Source organism: Trichosurus vulpecula, chromosome 4, assembly GCF_011100635.1.
Source record: "Trichosurus vulpecula isolate mTriVul1 chromosome 4, mTriVul1.pri, whole genome shotgun sequence".
Lineage (NCBI taxonomy): Eukaryota > Metazoa > Chordata > Mammalia > Diprotodontia > Phalangeridae > Trichosurus > Trichosurus vulpecula.
Genome location: NC_050576.1, coordinates 169,015,141 through 169,032,461, shown reverse-complemented (window position 1 = coordinate 169,032,461; position 17,321 = coordinate 169,015,141). Strand labels below are relative to the sequence as shown.

The 17,321-nt window shown below is 37.0% G+C and overlaps 1 protein-coding gene across 2 annotated transcripts in view; it reads left to right on the top strand.

Annotated features, from left to right (window-relative positions):
* The window catches only part of CLTC (clathrin heavy chain), a 75,650-nt gene extending 59,739 nt beyond the window's left edge, over window positions 1–15,911 (top strand). Inside the window, exons 20-33 of one of the 2 annotated variants that reach the window (XM_036757632.1) lie at window positions 103–286; window positions 492–684; window positions 1,308–1,465; window positions 1,613–1,777; window positions 1,943–2,050; window positions 2,137–2,304; window positions 2,422–2,571; window positions 2,668–2,799; window positions 2,913–3,023; window positions 4,046–4,216; window positions 4,885–5,106; window positions 6,527–6,547; window positions 10,486–10,561; window positions 14,479–15,911. In XM_036757632.1, the coding sequence (XP_036613527.1) occupies window positions 103–286; window positions 492–684; window positions 1,308–1,465; window positions 1,613–1,777; window positions 1,943–2,050; window positions 2,137–2,304; window positions 2,422–2,571; window positions 2,668–2,799; window positions 2,913–3,023; window positions 4,046–4,216; window positions 4,885–5,106; window positions 6,527–6,547; window positions 10,486–10,561; window positions 14,479–14,603 (1,984 nt within the window). In that variant the 3' untranslated portion in view covers window positions 14,604–15,911. The remainder of the gene's footprint in view (window positions 1–102; window positions 287–491; window positions 685–1,307; window positions 1,466–1,612; window positions 1,778–1,942; window positions 2,051–2,136; window positions 2,305–2,421; window positions 2,572–2,667; window positions 2,800–2,912; window positions 3,024–4,045; window positions 4,217–4,884; window positions 5,107–6,526; window positions 6,548–10,485; window positions 10,562–14,478) is intronic. The other variant, XM_036757633.1, reaches the window with a different exon arrangement.
* Window positions 15,912–17,321: the final 1,410 nt, after the last annotated feature.

Genomic DNA, 17,321 nt, shown 5'->3' with positions numbered 1-17,321 from the left:
CTTCTCTTTCCTGTCACCCAGATTTGATATTCATATATATTTATGCCTAATATTGTTTCTTGAACGTACTACCTTCAAGTGATGCTAATTTGTCCTTAACAGGAATCTGCAAAACCTGCTTATCCTCACTGCAATTAAAGCCGACCGTACCCGTGTTATGGAATATATCAACCGACTAGATAATTATGATGCTCCAGATATTGCTAATATTGCAATCAGCAATGAATTGTTTGAGGAGGCATTTGCCATTTTCAGGAAATTTGATGTCAATACTTCAGCTGTGCAGGTAAAACTTCAGTCAACCATTTGTGGCAAATTATTTAACCTCATATTCCTTTCATACAAGTTAATAGTTGCGCACACTCTTGTTATAGCAATAAAAGAGGCAAGTTGCCACCAATTTTTTTTTTCTGTTAGTAGTAGAATAGCCCCAATTTAACAAATTTAGCCGTTGCCTTCACCCTACTTATTGTTAAAAATCTATTTATCAGGTCTTGATTGAACACATTGGAAACCTGGATCGTGCATATGAGTTTGCTGAACGCTGCAATGAACCTGCAGTATGGAGTCAGCTTGCAAAGGCTCAGTTGCAGAAAGGAATGGTGAAAGAAGCCATTGATTCCTATATTAAAGCAGATGATCCTTCATCTTACATGGAAGTTGTTCAGGCTGCTAATACTAGTGGTATGACTAATAATGATTTCATATGTTTCAGGGACACATGTTATCTAGGCCCCAATTAAAGCTGAGTAGTGAATAGTCATGAGTTGTGTTGGAGCCCCATGAGACCTGACCCTAGACCTCAGTTTCCTCATCCGTAAAGCAAGGGGGTTGGATTAAATAGTTTCTGAGATGATTTCCTTCTTTAGATCATGGATCTGAAGATCTAATCTGGAAATTTAAGTTGACTTCTCAGGTGTCAACCTGTCTTAAAAAAACAAAAGACTTGAAAGTATATTTCCTAAACTTAAACTTGCATAGAATGCTGCCTAAGAGTCATGTGCTTCTTTTACATTATGTCTTCTCCCATTATGAGGATGGGGGTGAGTAGGAGGGGCTCCCTATCCTGCCTGTTAAAACAATAAGATTTTTCTTAGCCTTATCAAGAAAAAGAAACTGGTTAAATCTGTGCTGTTATGACAGGAAGATAGAATAATTCCAGACTCATCTACTTTATCACTGTTCCTGTAGGTCACTCTTTTTCAAGGGAAGGGGAATGAAGAGATACCCATTTAAGGTTCTTCACTTTATTAATAGGGCTTTCTAGGGGGATTTTCCACATAGCTTATTTTCCTTTCTCTCTCCAGGCAACTGGGAAGAATTGGTTAAGTACCTGCAAATGGCTCGCAAGAAGGCCCGTGAGTCTTATGTAGAAACGGAACTGATCTTTGCTCTGGCTAAGACCAATCGCCTTGCAGAGCTGGAGGAATTCATCAATGGGCCAAATAATGCTCACATTCAACAAGTAAGGTTCTTGCTCAGTTTCTTTCAGAAACAGTTAAACAGCTCTTCTGTGAAGCCTGATCAGGATCAGCAAATCACAGCTCAGGAGCTAGGTGGAAAGAGTATTACATATGGCTGAGACTAATAACCACCTGTTTTCTTTTCTCAGGTTGGGGACCGTTGTTATGATGAGAAAATGTATGATGCTGCTAAATTGTTGTACAACAATGTTTCCAATTTTGGCCGCTTGGCGTCTACCTTAGTTCACTTGGGTGAATATCAGGCAGCTGTTGATGGGGCCCGGAAAGCTAACAGTACTAGAACGTGGAAGGAGGTACCTGGAAACAATTTTCGGATATCTTTAAAAGTTAGGATTAACTTTCAGACTTTTGCTCGTCCCTAGGAATGAGCTTTCAGTAACCCCATACCTACGTTAGGTCATCAGCCAGCCATGTACCTGTTTTCTTATAGATGATCATCTGTATTTCACGTCCCCTAGGTCTGCTTTGCCTGTGTAGATGGGAAAGAATTCCGTTTGGCTCAGATGTGTGGGCTTCATATTGTGGTGCACGCAGATGAGCTGGAGGAGCTCATAAACTACTATCAGGTAATGAAGAAGAGTCTTTGACATGCTTGACCCCCACATACCACAACAAACAGCCCTTGTTTGAATGGTGCATTTCTTTCCTTCAGGATCGAGGATACTTTGAAGAACTGATAACCATGTTGGAAGCAGCACTGGGGCTTGAGCGAGCCCACATGGGGATGTTTACTGAATTAGCAATTCTCTACTCAAAATTCAAGCCACAGAAAATGAGGGAACATTTGGAGTTGTTCTGGTCCAGAGTGAATATTCCAAAGGTAGATCATCTTTGCTGAGTAGCTAAAACTGTAATACTGAATACTAATCTATTTGAAATGTATTAATGGGAATTAGCACACATTTACTAGAACCTTAATCTTTCTTCCTATATGCAGGTGCTAAGGGCTGCAGAACAAGCACATCTTTGGGCAGAGCTGGTATTTTTATACGATAAATATGAAGAATATGACAATGCCATAATTACTATGATGAATCATCCAACAGATGCATGGAAAGAAGGACAATTTAAAGATATCATTACCAAGGTAGATGTGCCATCAGAATGTGTAGTCTTTATATATTGAATTCTTTGTATTAAAACAAACCTAACTCCAACCTATATTTGAATCTTTCCACTTCAGGTAGCCAATGTGGAACTATATTATAGAGCAATACAATTCTATTTAGAATTCAAGCCTCTGCTACTAAATGACCTGCTGATGGTACTGTCTCCAAGACTGGATCACACTCGTGCTGTCAACTATTTCAGTAAGGTAATGGTTTTAACTAATCCTAGTTAGAGGGTGCTTATCTGAGCCCCTGAGTATTTTTTCTAAGTAACTTGAATTTAAAATGTGCTATATTAACTCCATAATCTATTTCAAAGGTTAAACAGCTTCCACTGGTTAAACCATACCTACGCTCAGTTCAAAACCATAACAACAAATCAGTGAATGAATCATTGAATAACCTCTTCATTACAGAAGAAGATTACCAGGTAAAACGTTTTGGGTAAATTGGAAGACCTTGTATTTTTGCTTTATACTTTTCTTCTGTTTTATAAAGTAGATTGTAGCTAATAAAAGATTTTTTGCAACACTAATTTAGTTTTATTTATGTGACTTGGAGCCTAAATAGCGGTGCTCTGAGGCTTAAAACATTTTCATGTGTAAATGCTGAAATGACTTAAAACAGAATGCTCCAAAACCCCAGTAGAAGTGTCAAGTTTTTTAGTTTGGTTGTGGTTTTTTGAGGGGGTGGGGTGGAGGGAAAAGTTTTGACTGCCTTTATATAGCAACAGAAAGAATAGAATCTGAGCCTTTAAGCCCCTAAAACTTGAGTTTTACTTTGACATAACAGTTCCAGTCATTTTATTCTTTTTTTTCTCTACTTCTTTACCATTAGCCTATAAGTAGTGAGGCAGTTTGATATGGTGATTGAAGTATTTGATCCAAATTCTGTCCCTGATAATACTAGTCACCTGCAAATCACTTACTGCCTCCAAGCCTTAAGTTTCCTATACATACCCAACTCATAGAATTCAAATGAGATAATATACCTGAAATATTTTACATATTTTAAAGCGCTATGTAGATGTTGGTTTGATTACTGACAGAAGGGCAAATGTTTGCCTGTATCAAACTTTTCAGTGAAGATTCTTAAGACAGCAAAGTTAATAGGCAGTTGGTCTAGACCAGATCCACTTATCTCCCTAGGATAGAAATTGATTTGTAGAGCACAAATCTATAAACCTCACAGCCAAATCTGAATTGTTTGCCAATTTTGAGCATGTTTGAAAGAAAATCAAACCTTCAAAGCATTGCTTTTGTTATCAACATTTTTATAATTCAAGCAGAATTAGATGGAAGAAATTTGTGGATTATGCATATGGCTAGTGTTCGGAAACAAAACATTATGGCAGGTTTTGTTTCAGTGGGGCCTGTGGTCAGAGTAGGACTGAATACAACTTTTTAAAGACATTACATTACTTTATTATTTTAATTTATTTTTTTTCTTAAGGCATTGAGAACGTCAATAGATGCGTATGACAATTTTGATAATATCTCTCTTGCTCAACGTTTGGAGAAACATGAACTCATTGAGTTTAGAAGAATTGCTGCATATCTCTTCAAAGGCAACAATCGCTGGAAACAGAGTGTAGAGCTATGCAAGAAAGATCGACTTTATAAGGTAGATAAAGTTAGAATACAAGGGAAGGGGGAGGTATCTAAGTTAAGTAATTAGGAAAAAAAAACTTGAAAAAAGACCATTTCTAAAATTGGATTATAAACTTCTGTCTTAACCACAAGGGATATTTTCAGATTTAGTGTTCTATAAAATGATCATTGTTGTCTACCTGAAGGAAGACATCAAAACTCTTACATGACACAGATCAAAGTATTTAACTCTTAAAGTACTACATTAGTTTCCTGGGCAGTCTAGTTAATGCAAAATCAGTTTATCAGTGTGAAATCTTCTACTGAGTTCTGCTATTCTTTCCATCTCCTCTTCCCTTCAAAAAAAAAAGCCTTATAAAACTAAACTAGTAAACTGGAGTTAAACTTAATTTCTGGGCAAGCAGTATTGCTCTGTTTTCTCATCTAGCGTGACTCAAATCAGACTAGGATGATTTTGAGGGTGCTACATCCTCCTTAACGTAAGGGGCTCATTCTGTTCCTCTCATGATTTTTAAAACCTTGATGCACTATAATTGTAGGACTTGTGTCTCAACTGACAATAAAATTTAATCAGCCCTCTTCTACCACACATACACACAAAAAGCATTGGTTTAGGTTGCTTGGTTGCCCCTGAGCAGTCTGGTTTAGTTGATTTTTTAAAAATTCCTTTCTTATTCTTAGGATGCAATGCAGTATGCCTCTGAATCAAAAGATACAGAGTTGGCAGAAGAACTGCTACAGTGGTTTTTGCAGGAAGAAAAGAGAGAGTGCTTTGGAGCTTGTCTCTTCACCTGTTATGATCTCTTAAGGCCAGATGTTGTCTTGGAAACTGCATGGAGACACAATATCATGGACTTTGCCATGCCCTATTTTATCCAGGTCATGAAGGAATACTTGTCCAAGGTAAGGAGATATCTTTTAAGCATATTCATCAGTAATTGCTTCAAGCAAATGCAAAATTTCGTGTATAGTCTAGATTCCAAAGGTGAGATTCTTTAAGTAGATTTGGTTTCATATCAGTTATGTAAAAATGGCTCTTATTCTTGTTACTCAGGCTCCTTGACCCCACTGCCCCGCCCACATTGACGTCTATAAGGCACTGGAAAAAAATTTTTCTTTAGAAATGACTTCTCAGTATATCACCCTTGTGTATACATGAGTAAGGTCACTTCTAAGTTCTTCCTCTCTTCACCCTTTTTAATCTCTTAGTAAAGGAACTCACTTCTTCAGAACAGTCCTTCCCCCATCCAGTACTCAGAAGTCTCAAGTAATAATTCACTTGCATTAGCCAGATGTTTATAATGTATATATAAATTGCCTTTATGCCAATTATTTCCTTTTGTGGCTTGATTTTTAGTAGTAGCAATGGTGTGTTTGTGGTCTTAGGAAGCTGCACATACTTTTCTGATAGGCTGCAACTAATGGTATTGACTATCAAAGGAAATTGACATAGCTTTACATTAACAAGTAAATTAAACTGGGGGGCCTAATTCTCCATTTGTTAAATTTTGTCTTACCAAGCTTCCCTTTTTGGAATTGCTGTATTTTATGTAAATACATTTAGAATAAAGCCACTTTACTCTTTACAGTTCCTCTGGGATTAGTTTCAGGTCTTGGAATAAGGGAAAGTCTTTGTAAACCAACAAAGATTTTGTACCTTCCTTACCCTACTCCCTCATCTAGTGATTTCATGATTCTAACATAGGGAACTATATTCCAAGAGGACCTATTTATCCTATCCTAAGGAATAAGATAGGTGCCTAAGATATGGCTGAATCACAAGATTGACATACCTGACAAGATTGACATACCTGATTGTTTTTTTTTTTTTTTAAAGAACATTTGCCTAATGCTTCACATAAAACTACAATTCCTTTTTTCCTTCAAGTAACTGCTTTTTAGGTTCCAATATATTCAGTTAAAGTAAAAAAAAAAAAAGATCCATCAATAAAGTGCTATAAAAATCAAGTAGTCAAGGAAATGTTACCTTCTCTCCATAGTCAAAGAGATCTTTTCTAATGTGCTATTTAACAGCCAGTATTGTGATGAGGGACTCTCAGCTGCTGTTAAGTGCTATACATTTACTGTGGATTAAGTTGCTTCTCACAGACTTTAGTATAAATACACTTTTTTGCAATAGGCTTTGAAGTTAAACTGATTTAACTCTAAAGTTTGCTTCCAGTGTGCCCTTTGTTTTCACTTCTCCTGTACCTTTTTAGTGGTGAATTATTTCTCCCCTAAACCTTTGTTGCTGATTCTACCTTTTTATGCTCAATATGGAATTTAATTTTTTCTAAGCTGCACCTTCTGAATTCCTTTGCAGGTTGATGCAATAAAGGAAAAGGTGAAAGTTGATTCTTTTCCATCTTTAAGTCTGGAGGACTAAGTCTAAGAAATCTGCATGATTTTTTTTCCTTCCTACCTTTTCTACACTGCTGCTGCTGCTTTTTTTCCCCCCAACAAAATTTCACTAAAGCCTCTGCAAGTCCTTTGAAACATATCTACAATAGAGCTGTAGGAAATTAGTAGATGTTTGCTACTAATCGGCTAATAGTCCTTTAGGAAGGGCAGGAGGCTAATCAGTAGTTGGTTCACAGTCTCTTAAAAATATCTTTTAAAAAAATAGGATACTGAGTTGTTTTCCTTATTCAATCCAAAAGTATAAGAGATTTCTCTGTCAGGGCATCTGGACCATAGTAGGATTTTCTTTCTAATACATGGAACAGATTAAATTAAAACAGCCTCTGGTTTGACTTTTGCAACCCTGCCTGACAGTTGATGAAAAATATGTGCCCTAAAGGCTTTTCTTCACATTGAAGGACTGTGATCCAGTTTCTGATCTCTTGATTATTACTAATTTTTTTGCTGAAAGTAGAGAGAAGATACTAGCTGCTTCCGAAGTGACTTTCCTCATGTTTCTCTGGGTGTCCAGTTCTTATGGTGCTAGTTCATTCTCAAGAAAAAAGTTAAATTCTTTTTAATTAAGAGTTAAGTTTAATGCAGTTTAACTTGCTGTATCTTGTTGCTGAGCCAGCATGGAATATTTCATTTTATGATGACCACAGTATTAGCAGCTATCTTTTTTCGGCATCGGATGTGCCTTTAAAACCCCTATCGGTCTGTTCTCTTCCTGATGTTTGTTTATTCCTAGGAAGATCAAACTAAGTGTTACTTATAGCCCCTACCTCCTTGATTAGACTTGTCTGCATCCCAATATAAATGAAAGATTTTGAAAACTTGTATCACATTCAAAGAATGTGTTTGGTGGCCAGGGGCTGGGAAAGCAGAAGGAGGATGACACAAATTCTTAAAAGCATTTGAACCCAAATGAAGTCACCACTGGAACTTAGGGCAAACCTGAGTAAAATACATTGTGTGTGAGGCTCTTCAGCAGCTAGTAAGCAAGGCAGTAAGAAAGCGTGTGTGTGAAAAACGGGTAATTGAACTGCAGTGTATGCATTGTTTAAACTGAGCATGTACAACAGTCATTGCAATTACATCACACTATTTCTGAAACTCTAGAGCATTGCTGTGGGCTGTGTGTGTTTCTTGGGAGCCTGTATGGCAACAACCATCTTCAGACCTCACTTCTTGCTTCAGTACTTTTGCCTTTTTTTCATGCACACATACACAAAATAACTGACTGCATGTTAACTTTTCCTCTGCAGCTTATTGCAGTCTTTGTGGAAAAGCCTTTTTACATTTTAATGATCTTTCAAATAGCGTGGATGAACTGAACCCAGTGACATGCTTACTTGTCTTTTTATTCAAGGATCAGAAACTTTTGTTACAGCTCTTTTAACAAAAGCTTGTGTTCATTAAAACATTCTCTGCTTTTTCATTCAAGCAAACTGGGTCAATGAAAGCTAAAATTGGATATTTCTGTGCCAGAGGCTGTCCCTGTGTCTGGAAAAATCTAAACTTTTTGCTTAGCTTGATGCTACCCCTTCAGTATTCCTCCTTTCCTGTGCCCAGCCTGCCTATGTCTGTGCTTGGGCATTTCAACATTCTAGCTTGTCTAAATCTTCCATTTTTCTCTATAATAGGAGTTACGTTGAGTATATCACCCTAATGTGAACTTTAAACAGGCATTTACATAAGATTCTCCCCTCCCCCTTAAAAACCTATAAACATCTGTAATTTTTTAAATAGTTGCTTGAGTAAATTAATCAGCATGATTTGACTTTGGGAATTTTCATAAGATCCCAAGTAATAATTTGGCATAGAGCTTTGTTAACAGACTCTAGAGCTGTGAATTTATTTTTGATGGATTAAGTCTAGTTTGCAGAAAATGTACTTTTGGATAATAATGCTTACATACTAGTGTTTAGCTTGTCATTTTTTTTAGGGTATTTTGGGACATAAACACCTAGGCTGCAATATTCCTTTCTTTGCCTTTTGTAGAACACTTTCCTGGGGAAGGATAACCCCACTTCATCTGAAGAGTCTATGGTTGACCTTCAGTTTACTGTTTAATTTCTGTAGGTAAACTGGTCTTTTGCATAATTATTATGGATTATAGCATAATATAAAATATTAAGTATATGGAAACCTTTCACTATTGGATCCACTATGGGCAGAGAGTTAACTTTTGGGAAACCAAACAGTAACTAATGCTTTAATTACTAACACATGTAGCAAAGCACTTTATATATATATATGTTTATTTGATTTGAGTCTCATAACAACCCTGTGAGGTAGGTACTATGGCTGTTGTCTCCATTTTGCAGATTAGAAACTGAAGCTAAGAGAGGTTCAGTTGGTTGGCCAGGGTAACGCAGCTACTAAGTGTGTGAGACAAAACCTGGCTGTCATGCGTTACATTGTGAAACCTCAAAGCCAGGGCTTACACTTTAACAGCCATCTAGATAGATAGATAAATAGATATAGATAGATATCTCTTGATTATTACAACTTTTTCATAACGTTTTGGTATTTATAACTCCATGTCTTTTTGAAACTTACTAAACTTTCTTCCCCTTTATTGTATGTTAAGGTACCATGACTTTGAAAGTAAAACTTAATAAGATAGGGAGACTTGGCCATATGTAATGATAGCTGTTCTTTGTAGTCTCATGTCGTTGGTCAGGCCCCAGTGGCCATTACTGCCTGTCCCCTCTCCCCTTCCCTCTCTCCCCCCACATGCACCCACACATGCACTCACTCTCTCTACTGCCTGCCCCCCCCCCATATGCACAAACATGCATACATATTACTGCCTGCCTTTTGCACACACACACACACACACACACACACACCCTCTCTGCCTTTGGCACCCCCTATCTCCCACTCCATGTTTACTTTAAACTGAGTGGATTCTCCGCAGCCCTATTTCTGGGATCCTATTGCTTCCTTTCCACACGTTTTGGTCATTTGTGCGACTGTAGCCACTTAGCAAAGTAGCTAGTATATTAGTCTTTGCAGAATGGACCTGCATCTGTGATTAATTGGTATGAGGAATTTCTGTTATCAGTGCATATCAGTAACTCTTCTGCAGTTGCTGTTCTGAGTAGCCTTCGGCACTGGTCTGCCTTGAGGTCACACTACTGATGTGTCAGAGGTGAGGCTTGAACCCAGGTCCTTCTGAGCCAGGCCAACTTTTCATTATACCACACTGCCTCCCATAGTCTTTTTCTGGCCTTTAAATAAAAGTATAGTTACATGTACAAAAAGAGTTTGTTCAAAATAAAGCTAGGTAGAAACCAAGTAATAACAATATGTAGCCTTTTAAAAAAGAAAATGGAACTTGGAGTTCCTTAGGTCTTGAAAGCTTCAGGAAAGACTTAACTTGTGTCATTAGGAGCCATACAGTCTTGACAAAGTACAATTTACAATGCCATTGTTGATCTTTGTCAAGTTAGCCTGCTGGTTCTCCATTTTTAGAAAGTTACTGTATTTTGGTGAGGGATGCTTTCCTGTTTTCCAAGAATTCATCAGTTTCTTCTGGTCCCCTTTAACTAGGAGGCAAACTTCAGTTTAAATGGTTCCCTCTCCTCTTCCTCCTTCCCTCAGGCTGCATCCTAGCATGTCCAGTTTTAGCCTGGCGTGAGCTTTTGACAGTTATAAATCCCTCCTTCTTGAGGGTTTATAACAACATTGCTGAAAAACAACCTGGACTGATGTATGACCATAACCATTTGAATCTGAGGGGGCCTGAGAATGTTCTTTCAAGTCCGGTTTTGACAGTATTTAACACACTAAGGCTTTTCCACTTTCTGCCAGAAAAAAATAGGTGTGTGAAGCCTTTTTGGGTGTTGATTAACATTCCCTGTTTTCCTCCAGGTGGATAAACTGGATGCTTCTGAATCTCTGAGAAAAGAAGAGGAGCAAGCTACAGAGACGCAACCTATTGTTTACGGTAATGCCACTTATTCGCAGATATAAATAGTGGATTGATTTAAACTCTACTAAGAAATATATCACAAAATAGGAATAGAATGGATAAGTAATAAAGTTAGCTTTTATTTAACAGGAAGGCTTATGAAAAGACAAAATATAAAGGAAGACATCATCCTATTTTACTATTTAAGATACTGGTCATAAGTCCATGAAAAGTTTCTCAGAGCACTACTCATTTCATGTTCACAACTCCTAAATAGGTTATGTTATTTGAACCCTGCTTGCTCATTTAGAGTTTAAAAAAAAAATTAATTGCTATTCCTTCAGTGATGTTACATCCAGATTAACCAAATTTTCAAAACAGTGAAGGGGGTAGAAAATTTACCTTTCATCTAAATTTCTAACATATTGCAAGATTGCCTTCTTTCTTTATAACATTTAACTCTAAGGTTAATATTAGAGACTCACAGGTGGGCTGTCACCAGCTTACCACCATTAAACTTTTGATTCCATCTATCAAATAGTAGATACCTAGCTAGTTGACTGAATAGTTAATGAATGAAAAATATGTAGTATTTAATAAGTCGATAAATATTATCAAATAAATAATACCTTGAGATTTCCTCAGTAGCTTAAGGAACAATTAGAAAGTGAATAATTTTGTCTGTGGAAAAATTTTTTAAAAAAACACTGCTGCCAGGCATGATGACACGCATGCTTGTAATCATTGGGGGGGGGCAGGGCTAAGCTAGTGAATCATTTGATCTCAGAACATCTGAGCTTTAATAGGGCTAAGCCAATTGTGTAACTCCACTAAGTCTTGCACCAATATGGGGAGTGCTTGGGAGCAAGGGGACACCAGACTAAGGAAGTGCAACTAACCTAGCTCAGAAACAAAGCAGGTCAAAGCCGTGTCAGGCATTATTGGGTTTAGACCCCATGAATGCACTTCCAGCTGGGCAAGATACAGAGACTGTCTCTCAAATAAATGTGTGTACATATATACATACATACGTACACATATACATACCTACCTTCATATACATACACGTGCATAAGAGCTATTTCTTTAAATAAATAAATTAACCTGATACTTATGAATCCCCAGATCACTTCTTGGATAAAATTTAAATCTTGGTTAAATCAGTAACGTAAATAGATTATTTAATCTGAAAATTTAAACTAAAAAGCTTTAAAAAAAATTGTTCATGGTTTGTTACCCAGATTTTTGTTTTCAGTGAGTAGATAACTCTCATTGCTTTATTTCAAAATGAGTGGAATCTTTAACATGAGTGTTCCTCTGAAGCCAGTGTGGAGATTAATTTGTGAAATACAAGACCTGTTACTTAGTTGTGTTGTGTCTCTTTCATTTTCTACTATTTTAAGTTTAACTACTAGTAAAAAAATTTCTGTAGTAATAGGAATTTGGATGAAACACTTCAGATTGATGTAGCTGTTTTCTCATTGTTGTACTAGCATGCATACACTCACTTAAAGTGTGAGAATAATTCCTGTAGATTTTATTTCTGAGAGTATGACTCCCTATAGAACAAGTGTCTTTAGGGAAAAAAAGTTTTATAAGTCAGGTTTGCTACACGTATCTATGGACAACTAGCAATCCCACTGAGGAAACTGTTACTGTATTGCATAAGTTACTTCAGTCTCATGTATTTCAAGGTTAATAGTGCTGGATTTTTTTTCCCCTGCCTGTTGTGAGATTTCCTCTTTCCTGCATACAGATCTTTGTTAGAAGGGTTCAGAAGGCATTATTCAGCTGGGCATTTCATATTCAAATGATCTTTTTTCTCCTCCAAGTCCTTTAATATTTCACTTTTTAACAGCTTGAGGCACAAGCAACATTCAAAATTCATCTTTTATAAGATTGAAAATTCTGTATAGTGCTTGCTTATGTTTTTCACCAAGCTCCTTTCCTATAGGCAAACCAGTTTGAAAAGTAAAGCCTAGCATCAGGTACATATTGGTATGTCCAAGACTGAATACTGTCTTAGGTCTTTCTGTTCAGAAAAATTTTCTTTAAAAAAAGTCACGTTCTCTTCAGTAGCATTGAAATCTTGTTCTATAATCTCATCTACCTTTATAATCTTAAAGAACCTTAAAATGATGATTTGGTGACTAAAAGTGGGGGAGAAGGGGAGGCCATTCTGCCAAGGGCAATAAGACTTTTGTGGAGCTCCTCTAGTTTCCTGATCTGAGCATGTTAAAGAAGTGTTGTAAATAGGCTGCAGATAATTAGGGGAAGAGGGTTGCTATTGAAAGCTAACACAAGGAAATAACAACATGCAAGCTTCTTTGGAAGGAATGAAGCATCATGGCAATATTACGGAGTGGAACACACCACTCAAACATTGAAGGGAAAGAAGAAAAATCTTGGAGAAATTCTATGTTACAGAAAAATTGCTGATCTATAGTGGTGAAGTTTCTGTAGCAGGAGTACCCTACACTGATGAAATCAGAGATCTGGAACAAAAACCCAGCCCTATATTACAAACCATCCAAATACCTGTAAGTGAAAGGAAGAAGGCAAAATGGGATAAACTTGGATACAGGAAAGTAAAGGATTATCCATGGTCTTGTGACAGTAAGGCCCAGTAAAAATAGTTATTTGCACTTGCTATTTCTGAGCCTAAAAGGTATGTAAGTTAAATTGGGCCCCTGTTGTGAGAAATTTTTTAGTTAACTGATACAAAAGTTTCTGATCCTTGAATAAAAAGACAAGTAAGCATGTCACTGGGTTCAGTTCATCCACGCTATTTGAAAGATCATTAAAATGTAAAAAGGCTTTTCCACAAAGACTGCAATAAGCTGCAGAGGAAAAGTTAACATGCAGTCAGTTATTTTGTGTATGTGTGCATGAAAAAAAGGCAAAACCTTCATCCATGGTGTCAAGCACTGGTGTTTCAGTGTTTAAGAAAGTAAACCAAAGATCAGATGATCTTTGGTAAAGGAGTGGGGTTATGTTAAATATATTTAACATAAGCTTAATTAGAACTATGATTATTAGCAAGAGTTTATTGACTTAAAGGAAGAAAACTGAAAACGTTATTTTGTTTTTGGCGTACAATAGTTTCAAGCACTAAGGTACACATCGCCATATGCATGATTCTTAGCCACCTTCTTTTCCTCTTAATTTCTATTGATGGAACCCCCATATTTGTTTATCTAGGTTCGAGATCTGTCTTTGTCCTCTTCTTCCCTCACCTGCATCTTGTCTGTTGGCTGGTAACTTGTTTATCCACCTTTCCATTCTCATTGCTGATGCTGCCTTAGTTAAAACTCACATGTAACTCATAAAACTTATCTGGAGCTTAATTAAACTCATACTTCTCCTCTGGACTGGAGAGTGATTTTAAAATTGTGGAAGAGAATGGGGGTCCATATCCAATGGGATTTATTACCCTATTGTTTCCACTAAGCTGGATGATTCCATCCCCTTGCACATCAGCTCTGGCTTGGTTTTTTTCCTCCGTGTTCTCCCCTTCCACCATTTTTGTAATTCTACAAGTATTTCAAAGTGCAGCTCAAATCTGTCCTCTTTCCCACTCTCCATGCTACAAGTGCTAATTCCATAGGATGCTTGTGTGCTTTTAAACTTCTTATTCTGTCAGCCCTGCTCAGTTATTTGTATACATCTTGTGTCTCCTCCAAAACTGTAAGTGTGTCTTTTAAACAACAGTGGCCCTTTCCAAAGCATAGCCAGTAAAAGGTAGTTGAGTGAATAATAAATATAAATCCTCGTTGTGGTCTTGACAAGCTTTCTCATTTGTGAGTGTTACCAGATGGTTCCTTTAATAGAATAAATTTGCTTGCATATAAAAGGGAACAGTTTTACTCCATTTGTTCCGACAGCTGAGTTTCATTTGCTATCAGAACCCCATTTTCACATGGCAATGACAGCTTCTTCCCTCTTGTTTATAGGTCAGCCGCAGTTGATGTTGACAGCAGGGCCCAGCGTGGCAGTTCCTCCCCAAGCACCTTTTGGCTATGGCTACACTGCACCCCCCTACGGGCAGCCACAACCTGGCTTTGGGTACAGCATGTGAGGCAGAAAATGGATCCTAGAGCTGGCTGTCTTCTTACTGAAACTCCACCGTCCCAACCCACCTCTCAGTTCATAACAGGGAAAAAAGCAACAGAGTTTTGCTTCGTGTTCTTGTAACCTTTGTTTCATGAAGGACTTTTTTTTTCCTAGAGCAAACTTGGATCACCTATGTTTGAACCTTTATTTCACATTCCACACCATCTTAGAATTTATTTTCAAAGGGGAATAGTTTAAATGTTTGTTGATGTGGGCTTTTTTCCTCCCCCTCCTCCTTTACAGAACTGCTTAACATTCAAACAGTCTGTTGTGAAGAACTTGATTTGCACTCTGTAGTGTTTATAAAAAAAAAAAACAACTCTAATATCAAATCTCTTAAATTCAATGTACGCGAGCAGCTTAAAATATGTACTGTCTAAATGCATTTAAGTCTTATTGTATATTCAAAGGAAAGCTAAAGAAAAAATCGGTATTTGACCATGCAGGACTGCCAATGACAACAAAGACAACACTAATCAGCATCTCCTACACTGGCTGGATTGCATAGCTCTTCAAATTTCTTTAAAATGCATACAGACAACTTTGCCTGATATTTTAAAATGAGCATAAAAGGCCCTCTAACCTATGCAGGTTTAAAGTTACACATATAGAAATGCTAGCGTGTTTTTGCTCACTCCATATGTAACAGATGCCCTTATGTTGTGCTGTATCCTGTGCTTTTTTTGTGGGACCATTCCATTCAGGAACAAAGAGCACCATGATTCCAATCCATGTGTATTTACTAACCCTTCCCTGAGGTTTGTGTATGTTGGATATTGTGGTGTTTTAGATCACTGAGTGTACAGAAGAGAGACTTCAAACAAAATATTGCTGTTCAGTTTTGGTTGTGCAATTTGAAATTACTCAAATTTAAAATAAATTACTGGACTGTGGACATATCCTGTATAATGGCAGTTTTAATTATGTATTTTCCTAACTTTAAGATAAGCCAGATCAACAGATTTGGTGGGGTTTCACATTGGGCAAAAACTGAGATAGTAGCAGGGTATCTTAATGGAAAGGGAAGAATAACTATTGAGACCATATCAAATAATGCAGCACTATGCATTCTACAATGTGTATTCCTGTAGTTAAGATACCATACAATAAAAGAACCAAGCAATGTAAATTTTACTACATTTCAGCAATCTCTCCAGTATTTTAACTGAGTGATACTTTAGATTTGTATCCAAGTATTTCAGTTAAATTAACAGATCGTGTTTAGGTATGTTAAATTGCCTTAATATTAGCTTCAAATAAAAACTTAAATGTTTGACTCTTGAATATTTTTATCCGGTTTGAACATGTAGTTAGTGCTCTGCATCATCTATATCTACGAGGTCACCCCAAATAGGAATAAATTACTTTTTTAAAAAAACAAACTGCTACATTTTATGGCAGTTACTAATGCATTAAACAAATAATTAAAAAATTTGCAAGCGTGCAAAATAACTTAGCTTGTTTCATTCTTCATTTGCCAACTTCTGTAGCCATTTGTGAAGACACTATTCATAGAAAAGTAAAAGCCAAGTCCTTTGAATAAAGCTAATCAGGTAATCTCTCTGCTTTATAGGAACGTTAGCATGAAATATTTTCTGTTATGTTCTCTATATCTGGGTATAGATTTACCTTTAGCTATAAGATTGGTTAGAAAAGTCACTTTGTGATGTGTCTGAAGGAATAATTGCCATGAACAACAGGTTCCTTTTTTGGGGGTGGTTGTTACTATATTTAGTCTAACCAATGTAACAAGATCCTAGTGGTGTTAAAGGGAACTAGTTAGTAGTAGTTCTATAGTTTGTTTTTATTCTCTATATTGCACAGTTAAGATCCTGCTTTCTCTTCATGACATCAAAATTATGATCTTTGTAGACCTAACATAAAAAGTATAAAGACTGAGTTCTTTACCCTACTCTTCCCACCAGGTGGACTCCATAGGAAAGTAATCCTTCATTTTCCCCTTTATAATCATGTTGTGGCAACAGTAGTTTGCAAGTGTATGGCTTTTAATTTATATTATGTTCCCATCTAAGGGAAATCTGTTTGGAGAGTATAGGTGAAAGATGTTTTGGGCATCCATTTTTAACTTCAGTGGGCAGGAGAGGGCTTTTAATTTGGGTCTCTAGTAAAGCAAGGTAAGCAATGTAACTGGTGGCATGGCGGAAAGGCCAAATTTGATATGTAAGAAAATGAAGGTATTCTCTTGTTATATGCATGCACCTTTTTGGTGCAGGTCTGATTTTATTGGTGAGAAACTTCTGGGGCAAAAACTGAGGCCCTCCATTGATGCAGATCAGTACTACTCCTTTGTGACTTACATTCTTAATGACTTGCCTAAGGCCATACAGCTTCTGTGTGTCCAAGGCAGGACATGAATTCAGGTATTCCTGACTCCAAGGCAAGCCCTCTGTCTACTTGGCCATGCTGCTCTCACTCTCTACATTAGGTGTAGCTACACAGGAATAAGGGGACTTATCCTGGCTTTCCTCCAGAGATCTTCCTGCTTTTATGCTGTAGCTTAGTGAAAAATGAAACATTTAGATGAGTTAGATATTCTGACCTAAACAAAATAGCGGTACAATAGATTCATGGCTTTTCTGATCCATAGTTGGGTATTCTTACGCCTTTTTTTTTTAAGTCTTCAAATCTCTCCAGTGTTGTATCTGTATGATTTCAGTAAAAA